The sequence below is a fragment of the Pyrus communis genome, chromosome 1 (assembly GCF_041283825.1).
Source record: "Pyrus communis isolate YQ-2024b chromosome 1, ASM4128382v1, whole genome shotgun sequence".
Taxonomy (NCBI): Eukaryota; Viridiplantae; Streptophyta; class Magnoliopsida; order Rosales; family Rosaceae; genus Pyrus; species Pyrus communis.
The window spans coordinates 18,980,138-18,995,180 of NC_142565.1; the positions used below are offsets into that span (position 1 = coordinate 18,980,138).

General features: G+C 35.5%; 1 protein-coding gene across 1 annotated transcript; it reads left to right on the plus strand.

Annotated features, from left to right (window-relative positions):
- The first annotated feature begins 3,821 nt into the window (after nt 1-3,821).
- On the plus strand, nt 3,822-14,290 carry LOC137720254 (uncharacterized). Its single transcript, XM_068459296.2, has 13 exons — nt 3,822-4,752; nt 5,416-5,494; nt 5,899-5,955; nt 6,627-6,682; nt 7,536-7,761; nt 8,524-8,610; nt 8,692-8,766; nt 8,832-8,915; nt 10,907-10,971; nt 11,048-11,237; nt 11,318-11,406; nt 13,251-13,365; nt 14,019-14,290. The coding sequence occupies exons 1-13, from the start codon at nt 4,103-4,105 to the stop codon at nt 14,052-14,054; spliced, it is 1,809 nt and encodes a 602-aa protein (XP_068315397.2). The 5' UTR covers nt 3,822-4,102; the 3' UTR covers nt 14,055-14,290.
- Nucleotides 14,291-15,043: the final 753 nt, after the last annotated feature.

A 15,043-nucleotide genomic window follows, 5' to 3' on the forward strand; every position in this document is an offset into this window, starting at 1 on the left:
TCTTCTAAAAATGCTTTCTTCATGCTCTCCCAAGAAGTGACGGTTCTAGGTGCCAATTCGTATAACCAATCTTTAGCCTTTTCCAAAAGAGAGAATGGAAAGACCTTCATCTTCAAAATATTGTTATCAACATTGATTGGGGTCATGCTTGAACACACCACTTCGAACTCTTTTAAGTGCTTGTTTGGATCCTCCATGGACAACCCATGGTACTTTGGAATGTGGTGCAGCAAGCTAGACTTCAATTCGAACTCATCGGTTTTATCTTGAGCTGCCCTAGCATATTGAATGCATAGGGGTGCGGCATTGTCCATTCCCGAGGTTGAAAGCTCCTTGATTGTTCGATTGTCCACTGTCATGACTTGTGCTTATTCTTCCTCTCTTGCCGTGGCCTTTTCTTCCTCTTCAAAATCAGATTCTGAGCTAGAATTTGGTGGGTTAAGTTCTGGCTCCTTCCTCTTCCTTCTCAAAGTCCACTCCAAATCGTCGTCAAAGTCCAAGATATTTGCACGAACAGGTTGAGAGCTAGGAGTCATAAACTAGTACCTAAAAACAAGAAAAGAAAACAAGGTCAGCAACTAAAACAAAACACATGAAAAGGAAACAAAAAGAAACAACAGGGGATTAGCAACTTTGCTAATCCTCGGCAACGGCGCCAAAAATTTGATGTGATAAATAATAGCACTCAAATTAAACTCTCTTATTGACAATTGTAGTAAAGATGTAAGTAGGGATCGTTCTAGGCCGGGGATTAGGAGGGATTGCTAATCTAATAAAAACTGACTCAAAGATACAAAACTAAGCTTAAAAATACTTAAATAAACTCAAAGACTCTTAACTAAACTTATATGACTCAAAACAACTAAAAAGACTCAAAACAGTACAAAACAATCAAATAGACTCAAACTAGACTCTAGGACTTACTTTGGACGAAAATTGAATTAGTTTTGACTCAAAATACTTAAAAACACACAATAGGACAAATTCTAACTAATTTGACACAACAAAGTAAAGGAGATTGGGTTTTTGACGAATTTAAAGTAAAAACAAGTAACTTAAAGACTTAAACAACGTTGATACGAAATTGGGTAAATGGATGGATGATTAGCTAGCTAGAAGGTCCTTTTCCACACATGACACACTTGAACACAAATTGATTTCCAGTTGCTTTTTCAATAAACCATGAACCTCAACACCCCATATTAACCGTGACATCACTAATTAACCCTCAAATTTTCCTTAAGTCATTGAATTGGATGGAAAACGCATCGACAACCTAATTATTCTTCCCAAGTTCCCTACATGAACTGCATAATAGAGACACAAGCAAAGATCGTTAAGTTTCGTGAGAATCATAAGCATTGACAAAGCATTCGTAACTATGACATCATAATACTCATGCCAGGAATTTAACTTAACATGATTGTGACAAGCAACCTTTACTACTTGTGAATATAAGTTTGTAACGATTATGTGAAACTCCCTTATATTCTAGCATCAAATTCAAGCATGCAAACTAAGTAGGCCTCCTTAATCAACATACAAGAATAAGTTATTAATCAAACGGTTAAGTAAATTGCATTCACAATTTATGAAATCACAACTGGAATTAATCAATTCATATCACAAATATAATCATGGTTTCAAAGTCTCCCCTAGCTAAAACAAGTTTAGCTTCTCATGTTCACAGCAAAATAAAGAAAACTTAAATTAAACATTGAAAACAAAAGATAGATTACACCTAAAAACGTCTAAGGCTGCTTCTCCTCTCCTTCTTCCTTGCTAGGCTACGGCATAAAGGTTTAAGGGTGTGAAAAGTGGGTTGTAGTGTGTTAAGGTGAAGGATAGATGAATGGCAAGGAGATATGGTGGAAGAAGAGGTGCAAAATGGTGTATGGAAGGTGATGAAGGCTGCGGAATGGTAGAAGGATGAATGATGGCTGGTTGTGTATGTGAATGAATAGATTGTGTCTATGGGTGCGGCACAAGGTATATATTTTAAAGAAAGGATCTAAACTTTAATTCAATGTTTTAGGAAAGAATTGGATCCCAAATCCACAAGGAAAAGGAGAATTAAAGTCAGAATCCCAAGGGAAAAAAGGATAGGAATTTGCGGCAAGGAAAATAGGAAAGGGAATGTTGTTTCCCTTGCATGGCAAGGAAGGATAAAGGCTAAGTTGGGTGCAGCATCCCCCTTTGGCTGGAATTAAGATTTCTAGAACTTGTATTTAAGTGTCATAAATTAATTAGGGACCCTCTTTGGCAGCTGGAACTTATGTAGGAAAGATTCAGGGAAACAAAGTTAAATAAGGATGTTTAACTCATGTTTCCTTCTTTGTGGTTGATTTCTTTACTTCCAAATCTTGAATTAATTTCTTCCATCTCTTTAGCAGATTCCTAGCCTCCTTTGGTCTTCAATTTCGTCCATCCATCTTGTTCCAAGCATATACTATCCATTCCAAGCCAAAAACTGCTCCAAAATGCACCAAAATGCACTTTCTTACTACTTTAGCCATTTGGACCTATAAACACATAAAAATAGCTCAAAATACTAAAATAACTATGAACTAACAACAAATATGTAAGAAAACAAGCTAACTAAGTCGCCTAAATATCCTCCTATCAGTACCGGCTTTTTTCCTATGTGGGAAACCATGGACCAAACTAGCATGGAAGTCCTTAGATCTGTCATGAACTGGTACATTTTTAATTTGGACATTCGTATGACAAGCAATGTGATCAACTTTATATGACCAAATCAAGAAAGGGGGATTTGCTGCACTCACCAGACAATGCTGCACTATGATCTCCATTTGCAGCGATGCTTGCAATTTTCACACCTTCAAATCCGTAAGTTTGCTCAGGAAAGACTAATTAATTTGATCTTACTTTGGAGATACCCAGTTGATCACGCTTTCCATAACCAAATCCATAAACTTCATCTCCTGAAACACGTGCAGCATATTGATTGCAGAAAACATCATACACTACGACAAATGAGTTATATCGATTAAAGGGAATGACTTCTTGTAGTACAAAAATCCAAAGCTTTAAGCATGTAACGAAACATATACATCCGCATAAATCAGCCTCACTACATTTAAAAAATTGCGTTTGCTAGAAACATACAAGATCAACCTTACAATCTACCTTTCAGTAAAACAAGCCAATGGCGCATTTCGCATGCTATTAGCTCCACATGCTTATCAACAAACAAGGAGACTTTGACAGGACAGCGCTGTGACTGGAAATCACCATGCCCGAGTTGACCAAACGAGCCATCTACACATGTGAAAAGATCCCCTGCATCTGAAAACAAGCCTACGAAAATATACGACGAGCGTTACTAACCTTCCTCCAATCGTAAACAATGGGCTTAATTATACACACTAACCAATAATCAGTAAAATAACCATTAAAATGCATCCAATTGATTAACATTTCAGCTGACCAAATGCAGAACCAGCTTTTTCCATCATACAAAGCCAAGCTCACAACCGAACCCATTAAATCGCACAGATCGGAACTAGATTTAATCTTTACAAACCAAAATCGTAATAAACCTTAAAAATCAGACTTTGTTCTTTTTCCCAAGCACAAGTTAAACCAGAGAAACCAAGAAAACTAACTTATTTTTTCATAATCATCCTATTTTCCCAGAAAATTGAAATTTTCTATGGAAAAATCAAGAAAACGAACCTAGAGATGCAGCGGCTACGGGAAAAGGCAGCAACAGGTAGAGAAGATGGAACGAAAAAGATAGAATTTTAGGGTTTGGTTTTTGGATGGTGTAAATATTGAAAATGATAAGGAGTATTTTTGTCTTAAAATATTATAATTTTGTGTTGCAAATGTGGAACGAGTGGTTCCAAACGAGGTGTGGAAACAAAATTCACCCAAAATTCATCCCGTACAGCACGTTCCATCCGTTTTAAGCACACGGAACGGTACAATAGAGAACCCGCGGCGACCAATCAATTCCTTACCAAAACCCTAGAAATACAAAATTTCACAATATTGATTTCTTCCCCTTCTGCTAAACATAGGGGGTTTCGACGAACCCTAGCTCGGAGAAGATTGACGAGCAATTCTGAATCCAGCGATGGACTTCGACGAGTACGATTATCTGGAGAAGACTGTGCAGGAGAACGACGACCGTGACTCCAAGCAGAAAACGAGCAAGAAAGGGACCGAGAAGAGCTACAGGAAGAGAGAGTTTGGCGACGACCTTTCGGTGGGCGGTGAAGAGGACGAAAGGAAGAGCAGTAAGAGGTCAAAGGCGGAGCACGAGAACGGGCGAGAGAAGGATCGGCACCATCGAAGTGGGAGGGAGAGAGACCGGGACAGTGAAAGGGATAAGAACCACGGTCGTGATCGCGAGAGGGAGAGAGACAGAGAGAGGAGTAGCAGAGAGAAGGACAGGGTCAAGGAGAAGGAGAAGGACAAGGAGAGAGAAAAAGAGCGGAGGGAGAGGGATAAGGAGAGGGAAAGAGAGAAGGAAAGAGAGAAGGAAAGGGAAAGAGAGAGGAGAGATAGGAGAGAGAGGGAGGACAGAGAGAGAAGAGAGAAAGAGGAGAATGAGAGGTCTCGGAGGAGTGTGAGTCGCTCCGACCGCGAAGAGAAAGAGAGGCCTCGCAGGAGTAGTGACCGAGAAGAGAGAGAGCGATCTCGCAGAAGTAGGAGCCGCTCTGAACGCGATAGGGAGAGGGAAATTAGAGAAAGAGATCGAGAGCTTGAGTTGAGGGAGAGCAGGTAATAAAACAATGCGTTTATTCTTCAATTTACTTAATTTTTGTTCGTTTGGTTTTGCTAGTTTCATACATTTATTAGCTTCTGGTATTTCTACTAGTTTGCTCTTCGTCGTCGTTGCTGGTGCTTGCATCTGTATTTTATGTGGTAATGTAAATTGTTTTGTGGGAACTACATATCATGCTTTGTTCCTATAATGTCTGATTATTATTATTTTTTAATTTTCATCATATGTTTTTGTGCTCGGTTTTTGTAATATCTCTTATAGATCCGCATTGTACCCTTTTCTTCTTTCACTGTTGATTATTACTTGATGTGAACTTAACTGTTCTGTTTTGGTGAAAATGTTGAATTTTGTAATTTGGAGAGTATAAAATCTCAATAATACACCAGATACTGTGTATCTCAGTTATTTGTCAAGAGTTTTGCTAATACGTCGGAAATTACAGTTGGCAATACGATGATGTATAGGATAATTTTTTCTTTCATCGTTATTTTATGTCGAACAATGTCACTGTAAGTTGATACCAAATGTCTCAAAATGTTTTTGTTGTATGGATTTGCCTGGCTTATGAGAGGTAGTCCTTAAACATTTCAATTTGAAAGTGGTTAATTCTAATACAGTTTAAAATTGTTTAACCGTGTCAAATGACATTTAAATGGCAGGAGGTTTAAGGACAAAAAGGAAGCGGTGGAGCCGGAAGCTGATCCAGAAAGGGATCAGAGAACTGTTTTTGCTTACCAGGTATCTGGCTTGCTGTTTTTGCTCTTCAGAAATTTTATTTATATTTGCAATGAATTCTTAGCCAAATTCCTTCTGTAAGGTTTCTTAGAACTTATAGCTTTAATAATATGATTAAGATTGGAAAATTATGTTTAGTACAAGCTGTTAATGGTTCATCCACAGGGAAATAGTCAGAAAATGAGCTAGTAAAAAATACACAACAATATGAGACAAATGAGAGGTGGTTTTAACTGTTTAGAAATTTAAAATCAAGTTAATTTTTGTTCAGTTTTAAAATTTAACTCGCACATGTCGTAAGATTGTTGATATGGGAAACCTAATTTCCTAAGTTGTGGAACCTTATGAATTTCATTTTGCAATATATCTGACTATTTTTTGGTTGGTTAATAATCTGATGATGACAGATGCCACTGAAGGCAACTGAACGAGATGTTTATGAATTCTTCTCAAAAGCGGGCAAGGTTGGCTTAACTTCATTCTTTCTTTCTTTTACATTTTAGATGTTTTTTCTTCAATTCTCTTTATAAAGGTTATTTTATATAATAATAGCAGCATGTACATGCTATACATGTGTGAGTTAATGTTTACATAAAAGAAAAGGATTTTTTTTTTTTTTTTTTTTTGGTTAGAAAAAAAATTAGAAAAGTCAGTATCCGTAAGTCAGTTTGAAATAAAATTACTAGAATGCCCTTCATTTTAAAAGTAAGTATTAAGACTCATAAGAATAAGGGAAAACTTCATAACAAGGTTTTGTACCTTTAATTCTCATTTTGTGACACCTTGCATTATGATTCTGGTTGCTCCTACATATCTGAGAATAATTTCAATCTTGTTGCATGAGATGCTCTTCAAATGCATGTTATTGAGATTCATTTGCTTCCTGTTGCAGTACATGCTCCTCTGCCTTCAGTTACGAGTAATATAATGACTTTATATTCTCTCAACATTCTGTATATGAGGGGTGAGTGAAAATGTACAAATGAGCTATGTGGGCATCTTATGAACACCCCAAACTAGGTGTTTTATCATGCTGTGTCAATATCAAAAACCTCTGTATAAGCCAATTTTCTTTCAAGTTCATAAATTTCTAAATGATCTGACACTTGTCTAATTGTTTTTCTTTCACTTTCAGGTGAGGGATGTACGCCTGATCATGGACAGGAATTCTAGACGGTCAAAGGGAGTTGGGTATGTGCATTTAAATGAAACTGTATCATAGACACGTGTGTTCTTTGTAAGATACATGATAGTATATCATCCTTTTAGAATCAAGTTTAACTGTATTCTTTAATAGACTAGCAATGCGATAATGATGAGGGATGGTGGGAATACCTTGCACTCATGTTTAATCAATTCATGCTGCGTACTCAAGGTAGATGACATAAACCTATTTTACATCCTTTCCTGCTTTCTTCGTCTTCATGTTTCGTGTTATAAGGGCCATTCTGAATCCCGGTGTACCTTTCCGAAAAATTTCATCTAATGGTCCTCCCATTTGGTGATATTATTTATGATAATAGATTATTTTTTTATGCAAAAATTTCTCAGGGTAGGGTCGGTGGAGAATTTTATCTCCATTTCCCTTCGTTCCAGTGTTTCATAAGCTCTAAGTCTATTGACATCTCTATGATCTTCGAGTCCTAGTTAAGGCAATATATATGTATAATCTATGTATGTATGTATATGTAAGTTTACTGTTAAGTTTTTGTGATTGGGATTTTCATTATCAAACTTGTAGCTCCTAGTGAACTAGAAGAAGACTTGCTTCAAATTTGTCCCCATTCTGCCATTTTCTATAGTATTCATTAATCGATCAATTTCTAATGAAATATTTGTTATTTTCTTTATTTTATTGTGATGAGCTAACATTTTCTTTTATATGAGTCATCAGATTCATCAAAAGAAATTCAGCTTGAGCTTTCTGCCCTATAGTTTTTGTTTCCCTACATCTCTTTGATTTATGCTTTGTAAATTTTGACTAGAATACTTATGGTCTTGTATATTCCATCAAACTTACTATAAAGGCCCGGTGATACTGCAGGTATATTGAGTTCTATGATGCAATGTCTGTGCCAATGGCTATAGCTCTTTCTGGCCAACTACTTCTGGGGCAACCTGTAATGGTGAAACCTTCTGAGGCTGAAAAGAATCTTGTTCAGTCCAACACGAGTGGGGCTGCAGGTGTTGTAGGGCCATATGGTGCGGTTGATAGGAAACTGTATGTGGGGAACTTGCATTTTAACATGACTGAGACTCACCTTAGAGAGGTATTTATGCTCAGTTCGTCTAGGTTTAATGTTCTAAATATGTGTATGTGTGTGTGAAGTTTTGCCAGAGTAAATATTTATATGTAACGGATAAGGAAATGAAGTGAAAAGGAGGGAGGTGTAACTTCCTAGTATATTTGTATACTTAATAGTCTTATATATATATATTTTACTATTTTAATCTAAATTTTTTTTCCCAAGTTTACCCTCCTATATAATTATGTGGCCCCTTAGCAATTTAATAACCAGGGCCTTTTTTTTATGGGATTATGAAAGTTTCACCTTTTCACTTCTCCCTTCTGTGTATATATATACATGTATAGATTAAATGTGCACGCACGCAACACTCACTGATGTTTTAAAAAACTAGCCTCGAGGCTACCCTGGGTGTGTTCTTGGGCACAGTTATACATGTAAGCTGCCGTATATTATCTATATGTAAGCTACTGGATGGCTACATATGTGTTAATGTGAAATGTATACTTTCACAACAGCAAACACATGAAAAGAAAGAAAGCAAGGGAGTGCTAGACTATGATGAACTGTCATTCCTTAGGATTTATTATAGACACCATGAGTAGAATCATAGATAAGATTACTGATTCACTGAAGTATCACATGTTATGGTGTTCTCAGGGTCAGGTAGTCCATGCTATAAACTAGGACTAGACAGCAGTTGAAAATAGTATTCCCGAATTTCATTTCTGTTATATATTTTGAGTTCGTTTCTCACAACCATATATTTCTATGTTGAATGCTCAGATTTTTGAACCGTTTGGACCAGTGGAGCTTGTGCAACTTCCCCTTGATCTTGAGACAGGACAGTGCAAGGGTTTTGGCTTTGTTCAAGTCAGTGTCTACTTCTCATTTTAAGTTTAGAAGATTGTTACATTTTGTTGGTGCTTATTTATTTGTTCATTATGTTTATAGTTTGCTCATCTAGAACATGCCAAGGCTGCTCAAAGTTTGAATGGAAAGTTGGAGATTGCTGGTCGAACTATCAAGGTAGGCTTGTATTTTTGTAATAGTTTTGATGGGAATTTGAATGTTATTGGACACTTTGTGTGTAGGTTTCATCTGTTACAGATCATGTTGGATCTCAAGATGCTGGAGCAAAATCTGCAGACTTTGATGATGATGATGGGGGTGGTTTGGTGAGTTTCAACATTTTCATTATGTTGATGACTATTAGTACGTTCACGAATACTCAAAGCACTAAATATTAATGTAAAGGAAAAAAAATTAAATGTCAAATGAATGTGAATATTAATAAAATATCAATGTTTAGACTAAATGATGGAAGTTTTGACTGAAATATTTTGATAAAGAGTATTTATAAAAGGGACTACTATTGGCACTTCAAAAATCTAATTGTGCACTCCTCATAAGAGTATTTGTATCCAATCTTAAAAAACACAGAGAAAAAAGGTTATTTTTGATATCTAATACTATGCATGTGTGTGTGTATGTTAAGGTTTAGGTCAGCCCCTGGACGTCTTTATTACTCGACTGTGTATAGATATCTAACACTATGCATTAGTATTATATATTTGCATGTATACATGCATAGTTTTAGATATCAGTAATATTATATAGAGAGACTTTGGATGCGGTCCCTAGCTATGAAAATTCTTTGACTAAAACCTTGTTGGCTTTCAATTTTTGATCCAAGTCCCTGAAATTAATGTGATAATTTATTTCTATGTACGTTACTATATTTTTTTAAATTAAAAATTGAAATTTATAGTTGTTTATATTAATGAGATTTTAAATAAAAAACCATAATTTGTGGGATTAAAAATATTAAAATATAAATATATTATTTGTGTGTGTGTGTATGTGTGTAAACATGGGTACATTCATCAAAATTAACCAAAAAATTATTGTACCAAAACATGGGTACATACTTCAAAATCACCCAAAAAAAAAAAATATTAGGCTTAATAATATTAGTAAATTTCTTCGATTAAACTTAACATGGATACATTCTCAAATCAACAAAAAAAAAAAAAAAAAAAAAAAAAGTACCCATATAAGTTTAAAAAATGGATTAGAAAAAAATTGAATAGATTTTATATAAAAAAAAGTGGTACATTTTACCTATAACAAATTGGTATATTTAAGAATGAGTACATTTTAAGATTAAAAATTTGAAAAAAATTACATGAATGGTACATATAATTAGCATGGGTACATTTAGCAAAATAAAAAATGGGTACAAATAAATAAAAAAAAATGGGTACAAATACAAATAAAACTTTATAAAATATGGGCACAAAAAGAAAATAATATATGGGTACAAATTAAAACTGAAAAGAAAATTGGAACAAATTAAAAAAGGGTTGCAAATTAAAAATGGGTACAAACTAAAAATAAAAATATACGATAAAAAATTTAGCCATAAATATAAATATACTAATTGTAACATTTTTAACATTAAATGAATATATTTAGAAATAAAAATATTTTATTATTGAAATAATTAATGATGTTATTAATACCAAGGACCTTGATCAAAAAATAAAAATGAAAAAGGTTTTAATCAAAGGAGTAGCAAAAGGAAGGATGAGAACCTAATTTATCTTATTATATATTAGGGTTTAGGTCAGCCCCTGTATGTTTTTATTACTCGACTGCATAGATATCTAATACTATGCATGTAGTATTATATATTTGCATGTGTACATGCATAGTATTAGATAGCAGTAATTCATTACTATGCATAGTATTCGTTATCAATAATAATACGCAAAGCATTAGATATCAATAATACTATGTATAGTATATTAGCATGTATACATCCGGTGGGAAGAGAAGGCTTTTTTCATCCTCCTGGATATTGTATTGGAGAAATACAACAAAACAGGTGGAATTGGCGTAGGATAGAGAAACCTTAATGGATAGTGGCATTCACACACCCATTTTGACCTCCCCATACCCTTGTTAATTTTTTGCCATCGATCTTCTTCAATTTATTCGATCTGATGGCTGAAAAATGAGAGGGGTGTATGAGAAGTGAATGGGTTTGTGGATAACACTACCCAACCTTAATGTATGACCTGTTATTGATATGTATGATATTACTAAATAATCTAATTTCTACAAAAGAGACTTCCTCTCCAATGTTAAGTGCTTTTCTTTGCAGTCTTTAAATGCCCAATCTAGAGCACTGCTAATGCAGAAGCTGGATCGCACTGGTATTGCCACAAGGTGTGCAACCATTTTTCCTCACTGCTTTCTGGTAGTTATGTCGTTTTCCTATGTCTGATTGTCTCTCTTTCGGTAGTATTGTGGGCTCTCTTGGAGTTCCTGCGCTGAATGGGGCAGCTCCTAATCAACTAGCTGTTGTGTTGCCAATCAATGGTCAAGCTGCAGTCTCTGCTCCTATTCTTCCAGCAGCAGTTGCAGTCAATGAACCTGTTGGAAACCCCAGCGAATGTCTACTACTGAAAAATATGTTCGATCCAGCCACTGAGGTGTGTGTTCTTTCCAAAAATTGTTTTCACTTGCCTCCCCAAGTACTTTTTAGTCCTAAAATTCAGTATTATGTTTGCAGAGGGAGCCAGATTTTGATATAGACATTAAAGAGGATGTTGAAGAAGAATGTTCGAAATATGGCCAGGTGAAGCATATTTATGTGGACAAGTAAGTGCTTAAATATGAATACTAAGTATGCAATTATAATATGAATGTCTTGTTTGTGTAATATTATTGCAAGATGTCGTTGATATTTATGAAATACTGGGTGGGCACTTTCTGTGTTTTGGGGTGGGGTGGGGAGGGCCAGTCTCACCTTATAGGGTGGAGGAAATTGGAAAATAGAACTCCCAAGGGAGATTCAACTAAGGGTTGGGTGTTCAGTTTCTTGGGTTGTGCTTGATTATAGAGGCATCGAAACCGAAAGGAGCCCATTGCAAAACCATATGAAATAGAGAAAAAAAATTAGTAGATTCCTCTATATGAAAATAAATAGTTTTTAGTAGATGCCTCGATTCTCATTTCTCAAAACCCTTATAACATTGAGAACTAATATAATTTTTGTTACGTTGAATATTGTTCAAGAAAATAAATAGGGGTGTGCTATCCACACATCCTTTTTTACTTCTCACACACCCTCTTAATTTTTGCCCGTTGGATCGAATGAATTGAAAAAGATTAACAACAACAAAATCTTTTCTCACTAAGTGGGGTCAGCTGTATGAATCCTAGAAAGCTCGGTTCCGTGCCACGTCAGAACAGATCTAAGTACTTTTAAGTCCTTTCTTAGAGTGTCTTCCAAAATTTTCCTAGGTCTTCCTCTATCCCCTTGGCCTTGAACTTCTGTATAGCAATCGCATCTTTTAATCGGAGCGTCAATAGGCTTCGTTTCACATGTCCAAACCACTGTAACCGATTCTCTCTCATCTTTCCTTCAATTTCAGCTTCTCCGACTCTACCTTGGATATCCTCATCCCTAATCTTATCCTTTCTCGTGTGTCCACACATCCAACGAAACATTCTCATCTCTTCTACACCCATTTTATGTACGTGTTGATGCTTCACCACCCAACACTTCGTGCCATAAAGCATTGCTGGTCTTATTGCCATCCTATACCCTTGAGCTTCAGTGGCATACGACGGTCACACAACCCATTGGATGCACTCTTCCACTTCCATCCAGCTTGTATTCTATGGTTGAGGTCTCCATCAAACTCTCTGTTCTTTTGCAAGATAGATCTTAGGTAGCAAAATTGGTCGCTCTTTGGTACTTCCTGATCTCCAATCCTCACCCGTAACTCATTTGAGCCTCCGTTTGCACTGAACTTGCACTCCAGATACTCTGTCTTTGACCAACTTAGGCGAAGACCTTTAGATTCCAACACTTCTCTCCAAAGGTTAAGCTTCACATTTAGTCCTTCCTAGTTTCATTTATCAACACTATATCGTTTGCAAAAGGCCATACACCAAGGAATATCATCTTGAATATGTCCCGTTAACTCATTCATTACCAATGCAAAAAAGTAAGGACTTAAAGATGAGCCTTGATGTAGCCCTACAGTTATGGGGAAGCCTTGAGTTTGTCCTTCATGTGTTCTTACAACAGTCTTTGCTCCATCATACATATCCTTTATAAATTGGATATATGTTACTCGTACTCCTTTCTTCTCTAAAATCCTTCAAAGAGTGTCTCTTGGGACCCTATCATACGCTTTTTCCAAATCTATAAAGACTGCAAAAGGGGTGTGTGGATATCACACCCCAATAAATAATGTCACGTTGAATGATGAAATATTTTTGTCGAATCCTGGTTAAGAACCAAAGTTTTTTCTTTTCTAAAATCCTTTGTATTTTCAATTTTATTTTGTTTGATAATGTGAAAAGATACTTTACAAAAGCAGTTCTTTCCCACTTGTTTCTGCATACATGTATTGCGTTTGATATTTGAGGGAGCAGGTGAATTTCAAAACTGAATTGGTCTTTTTTCTCGTAATTTGCTTTGCTTGATACAGAAACAGTGCTGGTTTTGTGTATCTGCGGTTTGAAACTGTGGAAGCAGCAGCCGGAGCTCAACATGCAATGCATTTGAGATGGTTTGCAAGAAGGCTGATTTCAGCCCTGTTCATGGTAACGTGTCTTTAACTTTCTGTTGTCAAGTATGTTTTTGGTGATTCCTGTGTGGATCTGAAAAAATAGATGCAAGGGCTCGTTTGGTGCATAGGATTGGATTGAAATGGATAACTCTCAAACGTTGAGGCATGTTATGGGGAGAAATGAAGAAATTATGACCCACTAGGAAGAGGGTAGAAGATGGATTACATATGAAGATAACTTTTCCATTCCAATCCTCTTTAAAATGGTAGGATTAGAAGTGATTGAGTTTTCTTCATGTCTAATCCTCTTCTAATCCCCTATATATGAATAATCTACCTTCAATTTGCCTTGATATTGGAGAATTATCTATTCCAATCCAATTCTACTCACCAAACGAAGGCCTTAGTTTTCTTGTTATGAACTTACGAGTGTGCACATATAATTTATGATGTCTAAGTATTATTGTTGGACATTTTTGTTATAGCACGTGGAAACTTTTCTGACAATAAGTTTGAGTCGACTTTGTTTCTTCGTCAAAACTGAGCATGTAGTAGTGTAGATGTTGTCTAGGACTCCGTCATGGTTTTGTTAACTGTTGGGTTGATTTCTCGTTGCCGCACCCTTTTCTTTTGGTTTCATTTTCATAAATAATCTTGTTGCTCATCGCCTTTTGGTGTCTTGTGCAGCAACCTCAAGTTTACGAGGCCAAGTTTGGAGCTTAAACCGCTGCTCAGATGCGGGAGTGGAAAAAAAGTCTGCGGACATGCATTGAGTGTTTTTAGTTGAAGGATAGTTACTTGTTTTTGTTTAGGATACCGAACTTTCTAGTTTTGATCATACACATGTAATGATTATATGGTATGCATGACGTGGAAAATGTGCCCTCTTTTTTTTATACTAAACTAGCAAAGGTCACACTCTGTGTGAGAAATATAATTTTATTTTTATTCTTCTCAAATATTGTTTTTAAATTTTTTTTTTTTTTTTGGTAGGAGTTATGCAGGCATCAGGAGAAAAAAAAGTATTGGCAGTAATGGAGAGAGAACGGGAAAGAGAGTGAGTTTAGAGGGTAGTGATAGGGTGACATGTCTTAGAAAAAAAACAGTAAACAGTTGTTTGTTTGAAATTACTTTAATATCTTCATTTTTTTTTTCTCACATTTTTCTTTCAGTTATGTATTAAAAGGTATAATTGTAACTTCATTGATTCTAATTGACAAAGTGAGTGTTATTAAGGGTTTTTTATTTTTATATTTTATTTTTATCACAAATGGTGTTTGAAATTGATCCTTACCATTAAGATGGTTCATGAAATTAAAAATCAATCAATATAGTCTTTGAAAATAGGTGTTGCAAATCAATGTGGTCATTTCGTCACAATTCTGTTAAAATTCTTGTTAAGTGTTAATGTGGCATATAAATTGATCCTATAAGTCCCTTTTTTCCTCACAAATGGTCTCTGAAATTGGCTCGCGACATCAAAATGGTTTCTGAAATTAACCCATGACATCAAAATGATCTCTGAAATTGAAAATCAATCAATATAGTTCTGCAAGTAAGTGTTCCAAATCAATGTACTCGTTCTTTCATAATTCTGTAAAAAAAAAATTTAATATGTGCACACATAAATAGATCACACAAGTCTAATTAAATAAAAAAAATGCTTTTTAATAATTAATAAAAAGATGTCAACCTAAAAACCTAGTCCTGCA